This window comes from Halichoerus grypus, chromosome 1 (genome assembly GCF_964656455.1).
Source record: "Halichoerus grypus chromosome 1, mHalGry1.hap1.1, whole genome shotgun sequence".
Lineage (NCBI taxonomy): Eukaryota > Metazoa > Chordata > Mammalia > Carnivora > Phocidae > Halichoerus > Halichoerus grypus.
Window position 1 is genome coordinate 14,933,047 of NC_135712.1, and position 19,635 is coordinate 14,952,681.

Sequence of the window (19,635 nt, forward strand, 5' to 3'; positions counted from 1 at the left end):
TTAGCAGAAGCCAGATACATAGGTAGGTTGGCAACAAGATGGCTGGAGGCTACCAGAAGCAAAGTCAGTTGGGTGGCAGAAACTGGATCCATAGCTCAGGAAAGAGAAGCCACGGACTCCATAACCTAAGGGTCTAAAACCACTGGATCCACAACCCAGTGAGTAGCAGCTAGTAGATCCATAATCCAAAGAGAAGACACTGCTGGACCCATAGATATGATATAAATTGATTTGCAGGGACTGCAGATCATGGAGATCCTCAGGCAGTAGCAAGATGTCTGGCAGGGGCTGGACACAGGATGCCTGGCAGCTGGTGGGCTCACATCAGGTCTCCTGACAGCCGCTGTGGAGAGAGGAGCCCAGCTGGCAGGTGCTGGGAGAGCAGCAGTCAATGCTGTAGACTAGGTTGTTGGGGTAAGAAGAGCCATAGGAGGAGCCTGGGTAGGTAGCTCAGGATCTCCCTCTCCCAAGGGCCTGGGAAAATAAGTTTCCAGAGCAGTAGCTGTGGGACATGTTGACGGGAGATATGAGTTCAGATTAGTCACAATGAGAAAATTCTGAAGTTTAAGATGATTTTGTGCACTGGGTATTTTATATACTCATCAGATGGTACAGCACAGTATAGGTACAGTCCTCTCATATCATCTGCATACCCTCTTCTGCATTTGTGTAATTCATTAACCTTCTCTGTCATTGCAGTTGACTAGCTTCGTAGCTATTCTACTTACGGGTACAATGGGTACAATGATCATTCCTATCTCAGAAATTCCAGAACAATTTGTCAGTAATCCTCAACCTATTATGGCCAGGAAAGCCCCTTCTTTTCCCCCTGGCTATGACTCCATGTATATCTATTCCTGCTTTGCTCGGGAATTCTTTCTGTCACTTTTCTACTATGTCAAGTGATAAGTGACATAGCTTTATTTTTTATAAGGATACTTCTAATGATTGATTCTACTTGTCACCACTGATTTACATTCTCCAAATTTATTTTCCATCTATCACTTAGTATTATACAGTACTTCTCACATCCAATGGAGGGAAGAAAAATAACACATAATGGGAAGTGGCTAAAAATAGGAAGGAACCAGACAAACATTTAAAGGCAAAAGACTGAATTGAGATGGAGTCACAAGAAGAGGTTGACTCAGGCCATATGAAGAGGGAGCAGGAGTGATGGTGACAATGTGGGAATCTGGAAAAAGGGAATGAAGAGACAGGGATTTCAACAACTGGCAGAGTCATTTTGTTTACTTGATTGTTTCATTCCTCTTCCATGGTGGATGCGTTCTGGTGAGCACTAAGAGGAAATACAGATCTTCACATTTTGTGCCCACTGCATGTGTCTATCCATACATTTCCACACCAGATTTCTTTGTATCAATATTCTAATATTCTCCTTTCCAGGTCCCTAACTAGCTGATCAGGTCAATTGCCACTGTCCAGGAATTTAGATGTATCAGATGTGTTTTTTCCTTTTGTCAGCAAAAGTCAAGGTCTCACATCCTTTGGAGGAAATATGCTCTATATTGCTCCTGAGATTATTATTCACATAAAGTTTATGTATAAAAAAGGATTCAGAAAAAAAGTTTTAAAGAAAGAAATGTCTAAAGCCCAAAATAAGTTAGTTCAAATTCACCAATTTATTAGATTTCCAAAGTTTGCTCCCAGAGACATAATAAATATTAACTTGAAAACCCCCCCAAAAAAACAAAAGAAAAAAAAATTACCCAATTAAAACTAACAAAATTAGCAGAATATTTGGAAGCCAGAATGAATGAGTTTATTACACTATATTCATTTAGGTTTTCATCTCTCTTGTGAATAAAATGTATGAACACGAATCCCATTAATTCATTAACATTAGTTCATGTTTATTAACATAAATTCCATTAATTGATCTCACAATTTATTTCATTAATTCCACTAATTCTATAAATTCATCCAATAAAATTAGTCATTAAGTTCAGTATATGTTAGAGATTTTGGCCTTTTTTTGGCCGGCACGTTGTGGCTGGAAAAAAAAGGTAATTGGAGAGTTTTTCCTGAACATCATAAAGACGATAAACTCTCTGTTTAGAGGTTAGACACATTGCTCTAAAGGTCAGGATCCTCAACAAGTTGATGTATAGAAGCCAGATCCACAGGATGGTCTATAACACGATGACTGGCAGCTTCTGGAAGTGGAGTAGGTTGGGCGGGAGAATCTGGATCCATAGCTCAGAGAAGGGAAGCCACAGACTCCATAACCCAGCGATCTGAAGCTCTGGGATCCACAACCTAGTGATTGGCAGCTTCTAGATCCATAGCCCAGGGAATGGCAGCTGCTGGACCCAAATCCCACAGAGTCAGAGCAAGTCGTCTGGCAAGGACTGGAGAGCGTGGAGGTCCTCGGGCGGTGGTAGGACGTCTGGCAGGGGCTGGACACCACACGGGATGTCTGGTGGCTGGTGGGCTCACAGAAGGTCTCCTGAGAGCCACTGGGGAGGGAGGAGCCCAGCTGACAGGTGCTGGGGGAGCATAGATCAGTGCGGTAGACCAGGTTGCTGGGGCAGGAAGAGCCACAGGAGGAGCTTGGGGAGCGCAGGTAGCCCCCAAAGGAGCGGGAGGAGTTGTTTCCAGAGTAGCAGCTGTAGGACATGTTGGCAGGAGATCTGAGTTCAGCTGAGTGACAGCGAGAAGATTCTGAGGTTGAATGTCACCTCCTGCACTGGGGCACTTTTATACTCTCAGCCATGGGTGTGGCATTTTTTACAGTCGTCTTTCCCACACTTGCAATCTCTCATTTCCATATGTGTAATTCAATGATATTTTCTGTAATTGCTGGTGATTCCTTCCATCTCATATTTATAGGAGAATTCATCATGTTGTTATAGCACCAAGCCAACGAACTATTCCAAAGTCAGAAATGCTATGACTGTATGTCATTAATGCCAGCTAATCAGGGCCAGAAAAGCCCCTACCCTTCTCCTTGGCTGAGACTCATTGTGCCTTTGCTTGTACATTGGCTGGGGAATGCTTAGATCTAAAGGTGGGGATTAAGGTTAAGTCATTTTTTTTTCTCCCTCAGTGGAATAGAGGCACCCTATTTTGTCACCAATGATTTTCTTTCTGTAAATTTATTTCATCCCCTAAAGTTAGTTTTCATATATTACATTATTACATATTGCCCCTCAAATCCAATGGAAAGGGGAAAATAGATAATATAAATTGACTGAGAAATTGGTGGATCACAGAGATAAATCAGGACAGATGTTTAAAGGCAAAATGACTAAGCAAGACTAATTTGAAAAAGAGTCTCAGTGGATACCAATTTATACACATGCAAAAAATTCCAAAGAGTCAAATACTCTTGGGGTGAGGGAAGATAACTAGTGACACGATGGATCTTTCCATCTGTGTGTAATTCCAATAAAAATGGGTTCTGGATCAATATACTTTATAGCTTTTCATATATACATTGTCGCTTTTATCACCTGTCCTTACAGTGTGTCCAGTGATCCTGCTCTCCTAGAACAATTCTTATCACGCAGGACCTTCTGGTCATTTTTATCTTTAGATTCTTTCCTATAATTGTTTCCTTCATTATAAAAACATTTTTTCCCTACTTCAGTTCTTCAAGATTATTTTTCTATTGTAAAATATCCAAATATTGTCTTTTATAGAGCTCTCCATGTCAAGCAAACCTAGGCTAAAATGAATACTGAAGTATTTTCTCCAGTTAGGAAGGCAATTACCTCAAAGGGGAAGTTGTAATTGAAGGAGGTGATAAAAAAGATGGAACTATAAGTGAATTGTCTACTCATTGTGCATAACACTAATAAAGTGGTTTGTGGTTCTTAATAAATAGGTAGAAGTAAATAGTAATTAAAGTGATCATTAAAATCTTTTGAAAACTTACTAAAAAATTTAAAAATTATAAAATAATAATAACCTAAAAGGGTAAAATTATAGCTTTAATCATTTTATTACCCCTCCCAGAAAATTTACTATTACAAATAGTAAATGTGTAAGTAGAAATCTGAAAGTATCAATAATTAAATTAAATATAATAGACTGAATAATCCTTATTGAAGACTTAGAATATCAGACTGGACTAGAAACCCAAGCTATTTCCTACTTAAAATAGATTTTCTTAAATATAAGGAAGCAGAGAAGGGAGAAAGTAAAAAGATACATCAGACAAAAGAAACAAACAAAAATGCTACTTCTGTTTTACTAACTTCAAAGTTTGCTGTATGATAACATGTAAAGCATCATGTTATTAGATGTAATACAAGATATTTCCTAACAATCATTCTGTCAGCCTTCCAAGATGAGATCCAGGATTTTGTGATTCATTTAGAGGTTACCCCAATGCCATACCATCCAGCAGAGTAGCCACTAGCCACATATATTAAGTTCAATTTATATCATTTAAAATTAAGTTAAATTAAAATTTTATTCCCCAATCATGTTAGCCACATTCCATGTGCACAATAGATACATGTGGCTGATGGATGCCATATATTGGAAAATGCAGATAAACAGATTTTCAGCAACACAGAAAGTTCTATTGGGCAGTGCTGCCTTAGAGTTCACAGCATGCTTTGTTGACTTGCTAATCGAAATGAATACTCTTTTTTTTTTTTTTTTCGAAATGAATACTCTTACTATTTCCGGTCCGGTGCAAGAATGTCAGAAATCTTAAGGTCAATTATTCTTACCCCAATTCATGTACTATGTTAGGATTTTCTGTATTGTAATTTCATGTATGCTTGTGTATATTGATATATATTTGCCTCCATGTTTTTATGACCAAAATTTGCTTAAATTTATCATATATATATAAATATATATAATATATGTATATATTTCTTTTGTTTACTCTTCATTTCTTCTTACATCTTTTTTTGTATGTTCTGAGATTATTTTGTTTCTGACTATATATAACTTTTATTATATATTTTATGTTGGAAGCCTAGTAACACATTTTTTACAGGTTTGATTGTTTGAAAATGTCTATATTTCTCCTGCATTTTTTTTTTTTTGAGAGAGAGAGAGTGGGGGGGCAGAGGGAGAGAGAGAGAGAATCTCAAGCAGTCTCCACGCCCAACACAGAGCCCAACTCTGGGCTTGATCCCACAACCTTGAGATCATGACCTAAGCCAAAATCAAGAGTCAGATGCTCAGCTGAGCCACCCAGGCTCCCCTCTCCTTCATTTTTGAAACAAATACTCATTAGTCAAGGACTCTAAAGTTTTCTTTCTTCAGAAATTTGAGGATATTTAATTGTGTTTCTACTTTCCTTTTTTCTGTTTAGAATTCAGCTGTCTATCTTACTGTTGCTTTTTTTTAAGGTAACTTGCATTTTCTTTCCCTTTGGTTGCTTTAAATTTTTCTCTTCTTTTTTGTTCATCAGTTTGACTCCAAGGTATTCTCTTTATTTGTTAGTTTAAATATGTTCTCCAGAACAATCTCTAATTGTCTCTCCAGCTATGTCTAATTTCTTTTCAATCCATTCAACAATTCTACATTTAACTTATTGCATTTTTCAATTTTAGAATTTCTACTTGGCTCTTTTAATTTTTCTTTTTTTATAGAGAGAGAGAGCATGAGTGGGGGTGGGGGGAAAGGGCAGAGGGAGAGGGAGAATCTTAAGCAGGCTCCACGCCCAGCATGGAGCCTGATGTAGGTCTTGATCTCATGACCCTAAGATCATGACCTGAGCCCAAATCAAGAGTTGGACACTTAACTGACTGAGCCACCCAAGCACCCCTCTACTTGGTTCTTTTAATATGTTTCTCTCTCTCTTAAAATTTTAAATCTATCGTTTTATTTCCTAAAATGAATTCTACTATCTGATATATATATTTTGGATTTAGTCATTTCTTAACTTCTTGAAGTCTAGTAAATTTCCCTAGGATATCAGACGATCTATGTCTACATCATTTATCTATGTATATCATCTATATACTCATCTGTATCTGGATAAAACAATTATATCTATACCTCTAAGTCTATATCTGCATTTATAATTTATATTTAGATTTGTCTATGTAAAGAAATAATTTAAGGTCAACTCTATACCATGCTAAATTTTTTTTGTAGTTTGAAGTTTTTATTTAAATTCCAATTATTTAACATATAGTGTGATATTAGTTTCTGGCGTACATTACAGTGATTCAACACTTCCATACAACCTGAGGTGCTCATCACAGCAAGTGCACTCCTTAATCCCCGTCACCTATTTAACCCATCCCCCTGACCACCTCCCCTCCAGCAACCCTCAGTTTGGGTTCTCTATAGTTAAGAGTCTGTTTTATGGCTTGCCTCTCTCTTTCTCTCCCCCCACCATGTTCATCTGGTTTGTTTCTTAAATTCCACATATGAGTGAAATCCTGTGGCATTTGTCTTTCTCTCACTGACTTCTTTTGCTTAGCATGCCACAACTTCTTTATCCATTCATCAGTTGATGGACATTTGGGCTCTTTTCATAATTTGGCTGTTGTTGATAATGCTGCTATAAACATTCGGGTGCATGTATCCCTTCAAATCTGTATTTTTATATCCTTTGGGTAAATACCTAGTAGTGCAATTGCTGGATCATAGGGTAGCTCTATTTTTAATTTTTTGAGAACGCTCCATACTGTTTTCCAGAGTGGCGACTCCAGTTTGTGTACCATGCTAATCTAATCGAGCATTGAAATGATTGGGAACTTAATTTCAGTTCATAGGAAGGGGTAAATATTGAAGGTTCAGCCTAGTCCTAAGGTGTTGTTCAGAGTCTCAATTTTGGTCAAAATCATTGGAAATTTCTAACTTTCGATTTTGGTTACCTGAGCTCATGAGTCTCATCAGCCTCCCTTTTGGATTCAACAATATCTCTAATTGAAAAGTAGTCACAAATTCTATGACTTTGTTGTTGTTGTTGTTGTTGTTAAAACCTCCCTGACATTTGGGCGCTGGTAACTTCTGGACATTTTCACATATATTTTCTTTGCCTAATTTTTCTAGACAAAAATATTAGTTCCAAGTATTTTTTTCATTTGTAAGTATATCAATTTTTACCTTATCCCCCCTTAGGAATAAGCTTAAAATTCATAACCAATCCTTAGATGAAAGATTTATCTTGTAATTATGAAAAAGTGGCTGGAATAGGTGAGAAATAGAGTAGTAGTGTCCGATCACAAAACTATTTTATTTTATTTTTAAGATTTATTTATTTATTTTAGAGAGAGAGAGAAAAAAAGTGGGGGGGGGCAGAGTGAGAGAGAATATTAAGCAGACTACAAGCTAAGTGTGGGGCCCAGTCTGGGGCTTGATCTCATGACCCTGAGATCATGATCTGAGCCAAAACCAAGAATGGAGGCTTAACTGTGCCACGCAGGCTCCCCACAAAACTATTTTAGTAGTCTGAATGGAAGGTGGTGGAAACAAGAATTATTGCAAATTAAAATATAATACCCCTAAGAAATAAATAAAATGTAATACCTCTAAATGATGGAAGAATAGTTACTCATCAACTATTTTTAACCATGTTTGTCATTGTCACACCATATAAAATATCCTTCAATTGTAAGTTAATCAAATTGCCAGTCATTCCTTCAATATAAAAGTAATTTTCAGTCTTTCCCACTCTGGTTATTTTATTTCATCTTCCCAGATTTCCCTTTTGCCCCTTCTAATACTCCTATGTCTTTGCAATTCTAAATAAACTTCACCTTTTAAGATGCCATGGGACAGGTATTCCTTATAAGTTCCTTATTCCTTCTGTGTCTCCCTTTTCTTACACTTAACATAACAAATTTATAATGGGTATCTTTCTCTAAGGGCTGTTGTATAGCCTAAAGAAATAAGGCTTAGGGACATTTACTGAACATATGTTAACTCTTTTTGTTGTCAGTTTTAGGTTCCTTATCAAAATCTATCTATTTTCGCTCTTTGCTATCCCTGAAAATACTTTCCTGAGAAAACAGAGAATATTATCATGGAAAAGAGAAGTAATGTTTCCCCATTTTTTAAAGATACACATTAAATCATCACTCCTGATGGTATCAAATGCTACTTATATTTTAGTTTGAAACATGAGTAAAAACCAAGGTGGAAATCATCCTTATGATTTTAGATTCTTCACTCAAATTTTATGGTATTGCTCATTACACATATGTAGATAAGATCATATTGAATACTCATCAGTGGGATGCAGGTGTTTATCACTTTTACTAAGAAATGGTGGGTGACTTCAAGCAAAGTTACTTAAAATTCATACATAATCATGTTCATTTATCTTCTGTTTAATTTTTCTTTTCATGTATAAGCCTAACCATATAAATGTAAATATTACTTTTATTCCCTGCATTTCTTATATAACTATCAACTAGTCTGCTACGTTATGCCTGTTGGCATTCCCACATCTTGTGAGGGAATTAATTTAATTCCTGAATCTGAGATTTCAATTCATTAAATTCTATATACTTAAACAATAGTCTTCCACTACTTGTAGTTTGAGTAAGAAAAATATCTGAGGTCCCTCAAAATTCAAATCCCCAATTTCTTAGGATTTCAAAATCTCTATCCAGGTGCATATTGATCTTTTCATAATATTTCCATTATCTATCATAATCAAAAGCATAGTCAATAAAAACTAACAACAATAAACATAGCTGGTTTCAGAACCAATAAATTTATTAGGTTATAATGATTTGGTTTGTCATACAATTTTGGAAGAAAATCCAATAACATGAATTTTATCTCCAATGCAGACTTTAGATTTTATTTTCAGTTAGTACATTAATTACAGAATTTTTTAAATAAAGTCTGTCAGCCAGTATTTGGGGCCAGAGACAAGGTGAGGATTTGATAATCTAAGAATAAGAAGATAATTCTTCCAGTAGGTGATGGAGATAATAAAGGTTATGAGTAGAGGCATTGGTGAGATTGGACAACAAGATTATAAATTTAATGAGGTTGATCAAAAGAAGCCAGATCCACAAGTTGGCCTGTAACAAGGAGACTGGCAGCTCCTAGAAGCCAAGTAGGTTGGATGCCCGAATCTGGATCCATGGCCCAGAGAAGGGAAGCCACAGACTCCATAACTCCTGGATCTGGAGCCCTGGGATCCACCTCCCAGTGAGTAGCAGCTTCTGGATCCATAGCCCAGGGAAGGGCAGCTGCTGGACCCAATGCCCACAGACCCAGAGTGAGTCGTCTGGCAAGGACTGGAGAGCGTGGAGGTCCTCGGGCGGTGGTAGGACGTCTGGCAGGGGCTGGACACCACACGGGATGTCTGGTGGCTGGTGGGCTCACAGAAGGTCTCCTGAGAGCCACTGGGGAGGGAGGAGCCCAGCTGGCAGGTGCTGGGAGAGCGTAGGTCAGTGCGGTAGACCAGGTTGCTGGGGAAGGAAGAGCGACAGGAGGAGCTTGGGGAGCGCAGGTATGCCCCAAAGGAGGGGGAGGAGTAGTTTCTGGAGCAGCTGCTGTAGGACATGTTGGCAGGAGATCTGAGTTCAGCTTAGTGACAGCGAGAAGATTTTGTGTTTGAATATCTTACTCCTCAAGTGAGGCATTTATATACTCTCAGCAATGGGTGTGGCACATCACAATGTCATCTTTTCAAAATTTGGAGTCCTTCATTTGCATACATATAACTCAGTAATCTTTTTTTGTAATTGGAGTTAACTACCTCTCTTCATCTTATATTTATGGGTTCACCCATTTTGTTTTTATGGCCCCATGTCAATGAGGTAAATCTATGTTACAAATGCTATGACGGTTTGTAATTAATGCCTACTCCATCATGGCCAGGGAAGTCCCTCTGATTTTTCTGGTCATGAAAACATGTGCATGTACATGTGCTCAGCTTTGGCTGAATAATGCTTTCTTCCCAGGGGGGAGATTACAATGCATTCATCTCTCTTTTGTGTCAGTGGTTGACAAGCAGAAATCTGGTCTTGATGAGGAATCTTCTAAATATTGCCCCTACATCAAACCATTGATTCACACTTTAATATAATTTTGCATCTATTACTTACTATTAACATTCCTTACTATGTCCAGTCTAGAGGGCTCTTATAAAAGTAAGCCAAAATGATTGACAGAGATGATTAGAAGTGGGCATAATCCTGAACAAATATGCTGGAAAAATTTAGTCTTTAGAAAAATGAAATCAAATCTAAAGCAAGAAGAGACCAATATGAGCGCATGTGAAGAAAACTAAAATGGGAGATGCTATTGAGATGAGGTGAGGAAACAAGGGACAGTGGTAGAGAGAGGAACAAGTCTGTCAAGATTTTCTTCTACCCCATTGGATGACTTGTGGATATTCTACTTCTTAGTTCAATCATATAAAAGTTTTTAAAAATGAACTTAAATCATGGCTTTTGTGAAATACATTTATATGCTCAAAACATCCTGGGGTTTATCCTCCCACAACCCCTCAAAATTTTGAATGTTCTCTGAGTATTTCCAAGGTCATGGCAGATCCTATATTTTTCTCCCTACTTTTGATACATGTTTCTGTCCCAGCTTTCTTACTAGAGGGGATCCAGGTTATGTGAATCTTGAAGTTTATAATTTGGGGGCACTTCTTTAAGAAAAAGAATACAGCATTATGAACATAATAGTAGATATAAATATGAATGCTAATTTAGAATAAAACAATATTAATAAATACAAACTTATAAGATGACAAAAAACATAAATATCACAAAATCAAGACAATAATATGATATTATCATAATCATCACCAACATCTATAACATTTCCTCTATATTTATTGGCTGCATAGTCTTTGATCACTTTTACATATGACAATGATTTTGTCAACATGATTTTCTGTAGAAAGAATAGAATATATTTCAGTTTTTCTTCCAAGATTGTGAATCAGAAAATACTTAAATTATTTTTGATGACACAGAAAAGTTCCTTTCAACATTGCTATTTATTAGTAATGCCACATCTGTAACACCTTGTGTCAGTTCTTCTCAGTTGGTGCTTCAATCCTGGGATTATGCTTATCTCAGCTTGGTGTCCCTGCTTTATCTCCCCATCCCAGTCTTCTGGCCCTAGAGGTTGTGGACTTGTGTGAGAATCAGCTACAAATGGCTGTGGACCCTCGGTTTTAGTGATCTATTAAGTAGCAGAGTAATGTTTTAGTTCTAATCCTTCTTCTTAAAGTCAAAACTCCCTGAAGTTCTGAGGTTCATCAGGTTGATTCTAGGGTCTAGAGGTAGTACAGGCAGCTTTCTGGATCCACCTATAGCCCCAGAACTACTTCAAGGGCAAATGACTGACTCTCAGGATACAGCAGCACAACTGGAGCAGTGGATTCCTCCAGACCTCCCTGAAAGAGTGCAATGGAGCCTTGGAAAAGGTCAGACAAAAGAACCCTGAAGAGGACCCTCCCATGGAAACTTCATTAGGTTAAATCTGTCTCTGTCTTTACCTAAGTTGCTCTATCCAAGACACTTGAACATGTGCTGGTGACCTTCTTTCTGAGATATCAGGGACCCACATAGAGTGCCCAGGTGTCTGTTCAATATACTTTCCATGGAAATGTCTCTGTCCAGAGTTCTAACCTAACTTTCAATAATTGCATTGTGGTGGTTAGTTACTGCTTTTATTATTTGCCTCTGGTCCTCTTTAACTCCAAGTTTTTGGGGTTTTTTTTAAAGGAAAATGTCTGATAGATTTATCACATTCTTTGAGTATATTGCCGTTTCCTGCCAATTTGGTGTAACATACACCAAAATTCAACTACGTGGTATCAGGTACTCAGATAGTATAGTGCTGTGGCTTAAGGCATTGAGTTGCAACTCTGATAAAACTACAATACAATTTTACTGTAAATGCTTAAATTAACAACTTTTCCTCAATGTAAGAGTAGGTTTCATTGCAATTTTACAAAAGGAAACACTATATAGGACTTCTGTAAGTCCAAGAAATGGTGAAGTAGCTGAATTCACATCAAACAGCTACCTTAAAAAAGTTTATCTTATGATCTTTTAAATTTTTTTTTTTTTTAAAGATTTTATTTATTTATTTGAGAGAGAGAATGAGACAGAGAGAGCATGAGAGGGTCAGAGGGAGAAGCAGACTCCCTGCCGAGCAGGGAGCCCGATGTGGGACTCGATCCCGGGACTCCAGGATCATGACCTGAGCCGAAGGCAGTTGCTTAACCAACTGAGCCACCCAGGCGCCCTGATCTTTTAAATTTTTAAATTTTTTTTCCTATGGGTTTCTAGCCACTGAGATAAAAGTCCCAGCCCACTCAATGCTGTGAACACCATGCCTTTCTCAAATCACTGTTTTTCAAAGAACTTCTTGGAAATAGTAGTCTTATCACAAATGAGAGTGACTTTTTTCTCACTGGAGATAGGACTATTGTTAATCAAAATAATAAAGTCAACAAAATTTGTCTATAGTGACAGAACCTTCCGGCTGCCCTCACAGATGTACAATGATGGCCTTCTCTTCCCTGTACATCTGACCCTCCTCACGTCAATGTGGTAGGGTTGATTTTAGCTGAAATAACAGATCACAAACCCCCAGGTCCTCTACCAAATCCAGCCCACCCAGTTTTGTTCATCGCACAAGCATGGACCAACCCCCCCATAGGTTTTTTATTAAACTCTAAATTAGTCACTAATATTTAAAAATCAAAAGAATTAATACAAAATATGGATTTCTGACATCTTTTAAAAATTCTGAAAATTTGGTTCTGCTGGGCTCCCTTGCTTGCAGCTGCCTGGAACTCACTATAAGCTACTCCATTCATAGAGGATATGCTCCCTGAAATTCCCAAGTTCAGCTACTCCTCTTTACTTTATAGTTGTGGGGCCCAATTTCAGTTGTCATTAGTCATCAAGCCCGTGCCATTATTTTGTTGTGTTAGTTAATGTCACTATCACAAATTGAGAGACTTTGGGTTTTAAGACACTTTGTGAAAACAATCTCCCTGTGCACTTGAAGGATATTTTTCCATGTTTAATAGGAAAATATGATGCATCTATGTTGGTGGAATTGGATTATAAAAACACCAATCATGAGACAAATCACAGGTCAACTGCACCACCTCACTTATGTTTATTATCCTCTGACTTAAAATACTCTACATGTCAGCAGAACGTGACAAGGTTTTTATATACTGGGCAGTGACTTAAATCAGTGGTGTCTTACTTCTGAATATGCAACAGAAGTAACAAATGGGTCATTTTAGGACATACAAACCAACCAGAAAAGAAATAAACAATTTTAAAAACCAAATGATTGAATTCCTCCCCAGGCTGCCCCACATGTGATTCTGATGTACTACCATGGTTAGATTAAAGAGTTAACACACTTAAATTAAATATTAAATTAAATTATTAAATTAAATTAAATAACTAAAGGGTTAACATCTAGCCAGGAGCCCGCAGGAGATACTCATAGCCATGTGACATCATACTACTGCATGTCTGACAACTGTAACCACCTTTGTACAGGGATTGTCTTTCCAAGAATATGAAGTACAACATTACAAAGAGAGAAAAGGAAATCTATTTTCTGTTTATAACGTCATAATTCTATTGTAATGGGCAGTTCCTGCTAATAATATGCTGCACCCTCTCTTCTTGCTACTATGCAGATATAATAGCTGTTACGAATGCTGTTGTTTGGAAACACTGAAGATGGATTTAGTAGCATTAATATCCATCCTGCAAGATGCAGCATCCTAGGGTTTGAACAAAGGCTATGTGTCCCTACCCAGTGACATTGTGCAGATGGCCTCGTGATGAGTGGTCATGACTCCCTCTAAATACAGGAGAGAAGAATAGCAATTGTGACAGATTGTGATAGCTAAAATTGGAAGGCAGAATAAAAACAAATTTTGAGTTAGAAATCAGTTGTTAAATGTATGAGCGGAACTAAAATGGTCTGTGGTACATAGTAGGCACTCTATAGACGTATGTTGATTGAGTGAAAAGGGACACTGTCTTAATGTTATAAATGTCTTAAATGAAGGAAGTCACCGTGGAAGATTACATAGATATTAACTATTTTTGGTGTGTTCATTCTTTGATTGACAGCTTAGTGAAGGTTGACTATATGTATTTAATAGACACGGAAGCTTTTCTACTCAGATGTCATGGGTCAGCTAAGACCCATGGGCTTAAAGGTTTCCAGGTGACATCAAGTCTTGACCTAGTGGAAAGTAGTGAGATGAGGAGAAAGAGCACAGACTAGCAGATGTGTGTGTGTGTGTGTGTGTGTGTGTGTGAGTGCATGTGCACACCTTCCTCTCTTGCTACTTTGAGGAGGTCTGGCCTCTTCCTGATGCTGGGGTGTCAGCATCTCCTGCCTCATTTCTTTCTCTCCCCAGCCCTTCGCTGACTAAAGGCACAAGGAGTGGAATAGAGAAGGCCACTCCACGTTTACTCTGCCTTTCTTCATCTCCAGTGCAGGGGTGCGAGGGGAGGTACCTGAGTGGGCAGGGGAGAAAGCAGGAAAAGGAAAGGTAAAGAGGAGGAAGTTATTCCAGGGTACTTCCGGATTTTTAGAGGCTTCAAAGTAGAGGGGTACTTGAGGTTTCTTTGTCTCCTAGGCTTGTTCACCCTTGTAATTAGGCAGGGGCCCTTGACAGGAAGACAGCCGGATTTTCTCTGGAGGGGCCCTTGTTTAGTACTGCTCAGTTGGCTGAGCTCTGTCTTGGTGGATGGCTGGAGGCACAAACATAGCAGAGGTCATGGTTTCCCAGCGTCTGTTGGAAGCCGCTGGAGAGAGTGCCAACATCTGAGATACCTCCAGTCCAGGGTCTTGTTTTGGTTTTCTCACTTACTAGTGGAGTAAACTGCTTAACTCCATTTCCTCATTTCCTCATTTCTGTGCTCAAATCATAGAATTCTATGATGCTGAAATTTGTCTGGTGCCCAGAGACTAATGGGCAGTCTCCCTTGCAAGTTCTGACCCATTCAAAATAGACTAAGGTTTTGATGGGAGGGGTTAAAGACTGCAAAACATATTTAGCCTGTTTATTCCTCAGGAAGTGTAATACACAGGGTTCCTTTGTCTTGCTTGCTACCTCTCTTGACAATAGCTTTTTAACTTATCCTAATACCAGGATTTGATTTATTTTTAGAGATCTGAAATTTAAAACAAACAACGTAATCTTAGGGCATTGTGGAATGGGCTGTGTGTGATCACTCAAGATCTTAAACTCTGGTGGATTTAAGTAATACCTATTGAAACATACTTGTCAGAATGCCACCAGCACAGTGCATGGCTGTGGGGAGGGGGCCTTCCCAATTGAGGGGGGAGGTAACGTGGAAGCTCAAAGCCCCTATTCTGCTGTCAGAACGCCTGGGAGGTGAATCCTGGCATTACCTTTCCTAGCACTGTGATCTCCTGTCATTGACGAGCTCTCCATGCCCCAACTCTCTTGTTTGTGACATGGGCATAATAATACCTCTCGCCTTGGGTTATTATGAGAATTACATGAGATAAAAATATAAGTAAAATACTCACAGTACTGCCTAACAATTAGTAAAGCTTATATGTGAATCTTTGCTCAAATGATCAAAGAAAACCCTTTGCTAGTGCTTCTGAGGTATCAAATTTGGAGAATCACAGCTGTAAATATCTTAAATACATTTTTATTGCCTGAGTCATTCTTTTTTTTTTTTATTGCCTGAATCATTCTTTAACAAAAGAGCGAAATGTTTATAACTAAATGAGAAACTTGGGATTTCAAAAAGTACACTTGTTTAAAAATAAAAGCATAGCAACTGCGACCCTATATAGAAAGCAGAGTTTTAAGCCTTCACAGGACTAATCAGCACCGCAAAGCCTGTGATGGATGGCCTCCTAACTTAATGGCTTCATGCTGTGCTCACATGCTGTGCTTCTTATCCTTCTGGAATGTCCCTTTCTTTCTCATCTCCATTCGTCCCTTTCTTCCTTCCCTTTCCTTCTCTCTTTTCCCCCCACGTTATGTTTCACACATCATTTATCTTGGTTTAGCCTTCTAAACTGGCAATGCTGCCAAACCAAAGAAATGTTTCCATTTGTCTCATTCATTAAATTTGACTCCCTTCTGTGCTTGTTTTCAAGAGTAGTTAAGCATTTCTATTCATTTCTCTTAAAATGCTTGCCATTTCATTAGTTTTGTTGGAATCTCATTTAATTTTAGATCAGCTGTCTTTGAATGAAAATTTCTAGCTCCCATTTAAAATTTTGGAAGCTCAAGGGGCACCTGGGTGGCTCAGTTGGTTAAGCCTCGGACTCTTGGTTTCAGCTCAGGTCATGATCTCAGGGTTGTGAGGTCAAGCCATACATGGGGCTCTGCTTGAGATTCTCTCCCACTCCCTCCCCCTCTGCCCTCCCCTGCTCACACATGCCTGTGCACTCTCTCTAAAATAAATAAATAAATAAAATCTTTAAAAAAATAAAAATTTTGGAATCTCCATATTATAATGTCTTTTTAATCAACTATTGCCAAAGACACTTTCAAGATGATTTGCCAAAGTGGCCCTGATGAAACTTTGCTCTCAACTGTAGCTGTTAGTCCGTTGCTCTTACAGAGTACTTTAGGAATCCCGAGCTTTGTGCATCCTGTCTTAATCTCCCAGACAGAGTGGACCCAAAAGAAGGGACAACATCCTTCCCACAGTTACTGACTCACAGTCGACTTGTGGTAATGTTTACTAAAAAGATAAATACAGGCATTCTTAGTATTGACTTTATTATTTTTACTTGTTGACAACTGAAAATACATGATCATCACTTTAAGAACTGAGATTCTGCTGCTTGGCTCCTTAGGACAGGAAATAGAAGAGCATGGTATCTTGTCAGTATGAGACCCTGGGGAGTGGGACATGGCCAGGGCCCTACGGCGTTGCATGTTGATTACTGGATTACTGGCCATGAAAATAGTCACCTCCATCCCATATATGAGAAAGGAATGATCTGTGTCTCTTAAGTAAATGAATAAAACATATTAAGCCATGTCTGTGCAGAGGAAAATCAATTTCATTTTAATTAGATAACTGATTAGTGAAACCCCAGAGGACTCTATCAGGTTGTTTTCCTCGCACACCACACCCAATGGAAAGGGTTTATAAAGTTCCTTAGGAGAAAATTCACTGCAATTCTTCATTAAACCCGGAAAAAAACTGAAGTTAGGAGACAATAATCAAACTCTTAAAATTTTTTTCCCTCTTTAATGACTGTTTGTCCCTTGTTATGAGTTAAATTGTGTCCCTCAAAATTCATACGTTAAAGTCCTAAACCCCAGTATTTCAGAATGTGACTTTATTAGAAGATAGGGTCTTTAGAGAAGCAATCAATTAGATAGTGAGGTCATTATGATGGACTGTAATCCAGTGGGACTCTTGTCACAAAAAGGGGAAATTTGGGCACAAAGATGCATAGAAGGAAGGAGATGTTGAGAGACCCAGGGAGAAGATGGGCATCTACAAGCCAAGGGGAGTAGCCTGGAACAGATCCTTCCCTCACTGCCCTTAGAAGGACTCAAGCCCTCCAGTATCTTGATCTAGGACTTGCAGCCTCCAGAACTGTAAGACAATGCATATCTGTTGTTTGAGCACCCAGTCTGTAGCACTCTGTCAGATATATCCTCCCTTGGTCAAAAGGGAGTCCTGTCTCCCCAGGAATTGAATTACCACAATGACTGACTCCCTTTGCTCATGTCTACAAAGTTTCTGCTGGGCACCAGGGAACCTTCCAGCCATCCTGTGCCCACTTATGAGTTCCCTCCCTCATCCACAGGATGGACTGTGGGCTTGGAGGCTGTGGATCTGGGACCTCCCCACCTTTCATGATGAATCGGGCCCCTTTGACACTCCTGTAGTTTCTCTAGACGAGGTCAGTCACCTTTTTCCTGACCAATATGTGTTCAGAGGTCTATAAATCAGCATGTTGCATTTCTAAGATCTCAGTGAATTTTTAAATAACTTTATTGTTAAGGAAGTACTAGATCTTCTAACTCGGGAACCACTTATCCATTCCTAAGAAAGGAGACCTTCAAAAGCCATCTTCTGTCATTAATTGAAGCATTTTAATTCACCATAATCTATGTAACAACTAGAAATCTGCAAGTTGTTACTTCCAAAATTCTCTTTCTCCCCTACCTCACTCCCCACCCCCTTCCTCTCCTTTTCTTAGAACACACTTTATTTTTTTAATTTTTATTTAAATTCAATTAATTAATATATAATGTTTTTTTAGTTTCAGAGGTAGAGGTCTGTGATTCATCAGTCATATATAACACCCAGTGCTCATTACATCATGTGCCCTCCTTAATGCCCATCACCCAGCTACCCCATCCTCCCACCCCCTTTCCCTCCAGCAACCCTCAGTTTGTTTCCTTTGATTAAGAGTCTTTTGTGGCTTGTCATTTTATTTTCTCTACTTTCTGGATCATCTCTTTCTAGTATGTCACAACAGAATAGAAAGATACTAACTTATTTTACGATAATTTGCTTAACAGAAATGTGGCTCATGTTTCTATTTATTTCAGTGTCAGTGTCAGTTTAGTCTGTTTTCTTTGGCATGAAAATGCATTGGTTCTGCTTCCCCTAAGGTACACCAATCATTTAAATGTAGAGTATAGTTTCTGGAGAATATGCAAGCCAGGTGCCCCAGATACTGAAATCACTGCTATAGTTAGATTCTTAATTATATCTCCTTTTTCTCTTTTTACTTCTCTTGGTCTCTATCCAAACATGGAGCCCCAAGCAAGATATTTTTTTTTAAAGCCCAACAATGATTAGCTTCTCCCTATTCCTGGTTAGATAAAGCAAAGAGTACAGCTTAAGAAATGTGCTGAGAAAAAAAATCTCTCTTTTGTTCAAAATGTTCCATTTGAGACCTAAGTGTTGTCTCAAAGAAACAGAATCCAAATTCAACCTAAGATCAGAAATAGTTCCTGTCATCCAGAAATATATTTCAGGCTCCTAGCAGAGTCAGTTTTGGAAAATTTGGGAATAGATTTGGTACTAATAATCAGACTGTAATGACCTCATAGACTTTATTCATTTGCTCACTTGTTTATGTATCTATACATTATAACTCATCTATTCAAAATTAGTAAATATCTATCCTGCTCAAGAAACTCATGCTTATGAGAGCAAATGAAATGAATAGAATGAGTGAGTGAGTGAGTGAATCAGTGAATAAATGAATGAATGAAAAGAATGTAATTTAGAGTGAGACAAACATGAACTTGAATCTTAATTCCATTACTTAGGTGAAGTGACCTTATAAAAGTTTTGTTTGCCTCTGCTTTTGCATCTGGAATATGTAAATGATATTGGCATATATTTCCTAGGAAAATTAAATAAATTTGTATATTTAGAATTCCTGGTATAGGGTTTTTTCATACATATTGATCATATGTTGTTTCCTTTCTGTCTAAGTTCTTTGTTTTGATCTCTCTTCCAGGAAATCTCTTTTTTACCCAGGATGACATTTTGGACTAAACTTTCTCAACTTCTTAGTATTTGCACCTGTGCTTTCTCCCATATGAGCTTACTTTTGATTATTAGCAGACCTCAACTTGTTTTTTTTTTTTATGGATTTGTATGCTTATAATCTATGGCATGTAAATTAGAAATTAAAATGAACTAATTTTCAGGGTTGACTCACAGAAAAGTGATG

General features: G+C 38.1%; 2 protein-coding genes and 1 pseudogene across 2 annotated transcripts; all 3 read right to left on the bottom strand.

The window, feature by feature from the left end:
• Positions 1-752, bottom strand: LOC118541486 (keratin-associated protein 13-2-like; annotated as a pseudogene).
• Positions 753-2,100: 1,348 nt separating this feature from the next.
• LOC118541477 (keratin-associated protein 13-1-like) lies at positions 2,101-2,641 on the bottom strand. The gene has a single exon (XM_036101097.2). It carries the CDS (start codon positions 2,639-2,641, stop codon positions 2,114-2,116), a length of 528 nt encoding a protein of 175 aa, XP_035956990.1. The 3' UTR covers positions 2,101-2,113.
• A 6,312-nt stretch (positions 2,642-8,953) lies between these two features.
• LOC118541476 (keratin-associated protein 13-1-like) lies at positions 8,954-9,526 on the bottom strand. The gene has a single exon (XM_036101096.2). The coding sequence runs from the start codon at positions 9,467-9,469 to the stop codon at positions 8,954-8,956; it is 516 nt and encodes a 171-aa protein (XP_035956989.2). The 5' UTR covers positions 9,470-9,526.
• Positions 9,527-19,635: the final 10,109 nt, after the last annotated feature.

What these genes read in the sequence shown, in the direction of transcription:
- LOC118541477 (XM_036101097.2), bottom strand. Translation starts at nt 2,641, where the DNA reads ATGTCCTACAGCTGCTACTCTGGAAACAACTCCTCCCGCTCCTTTGGG.
- LOC118541476 (XM_036101096.2), bottom strand. Translation starts at nt 9,469, where the DNA reads ATGTCCTACAGCAGCTGCTCCAGAAACTACTCCTCCCCCTCCTTTGGG.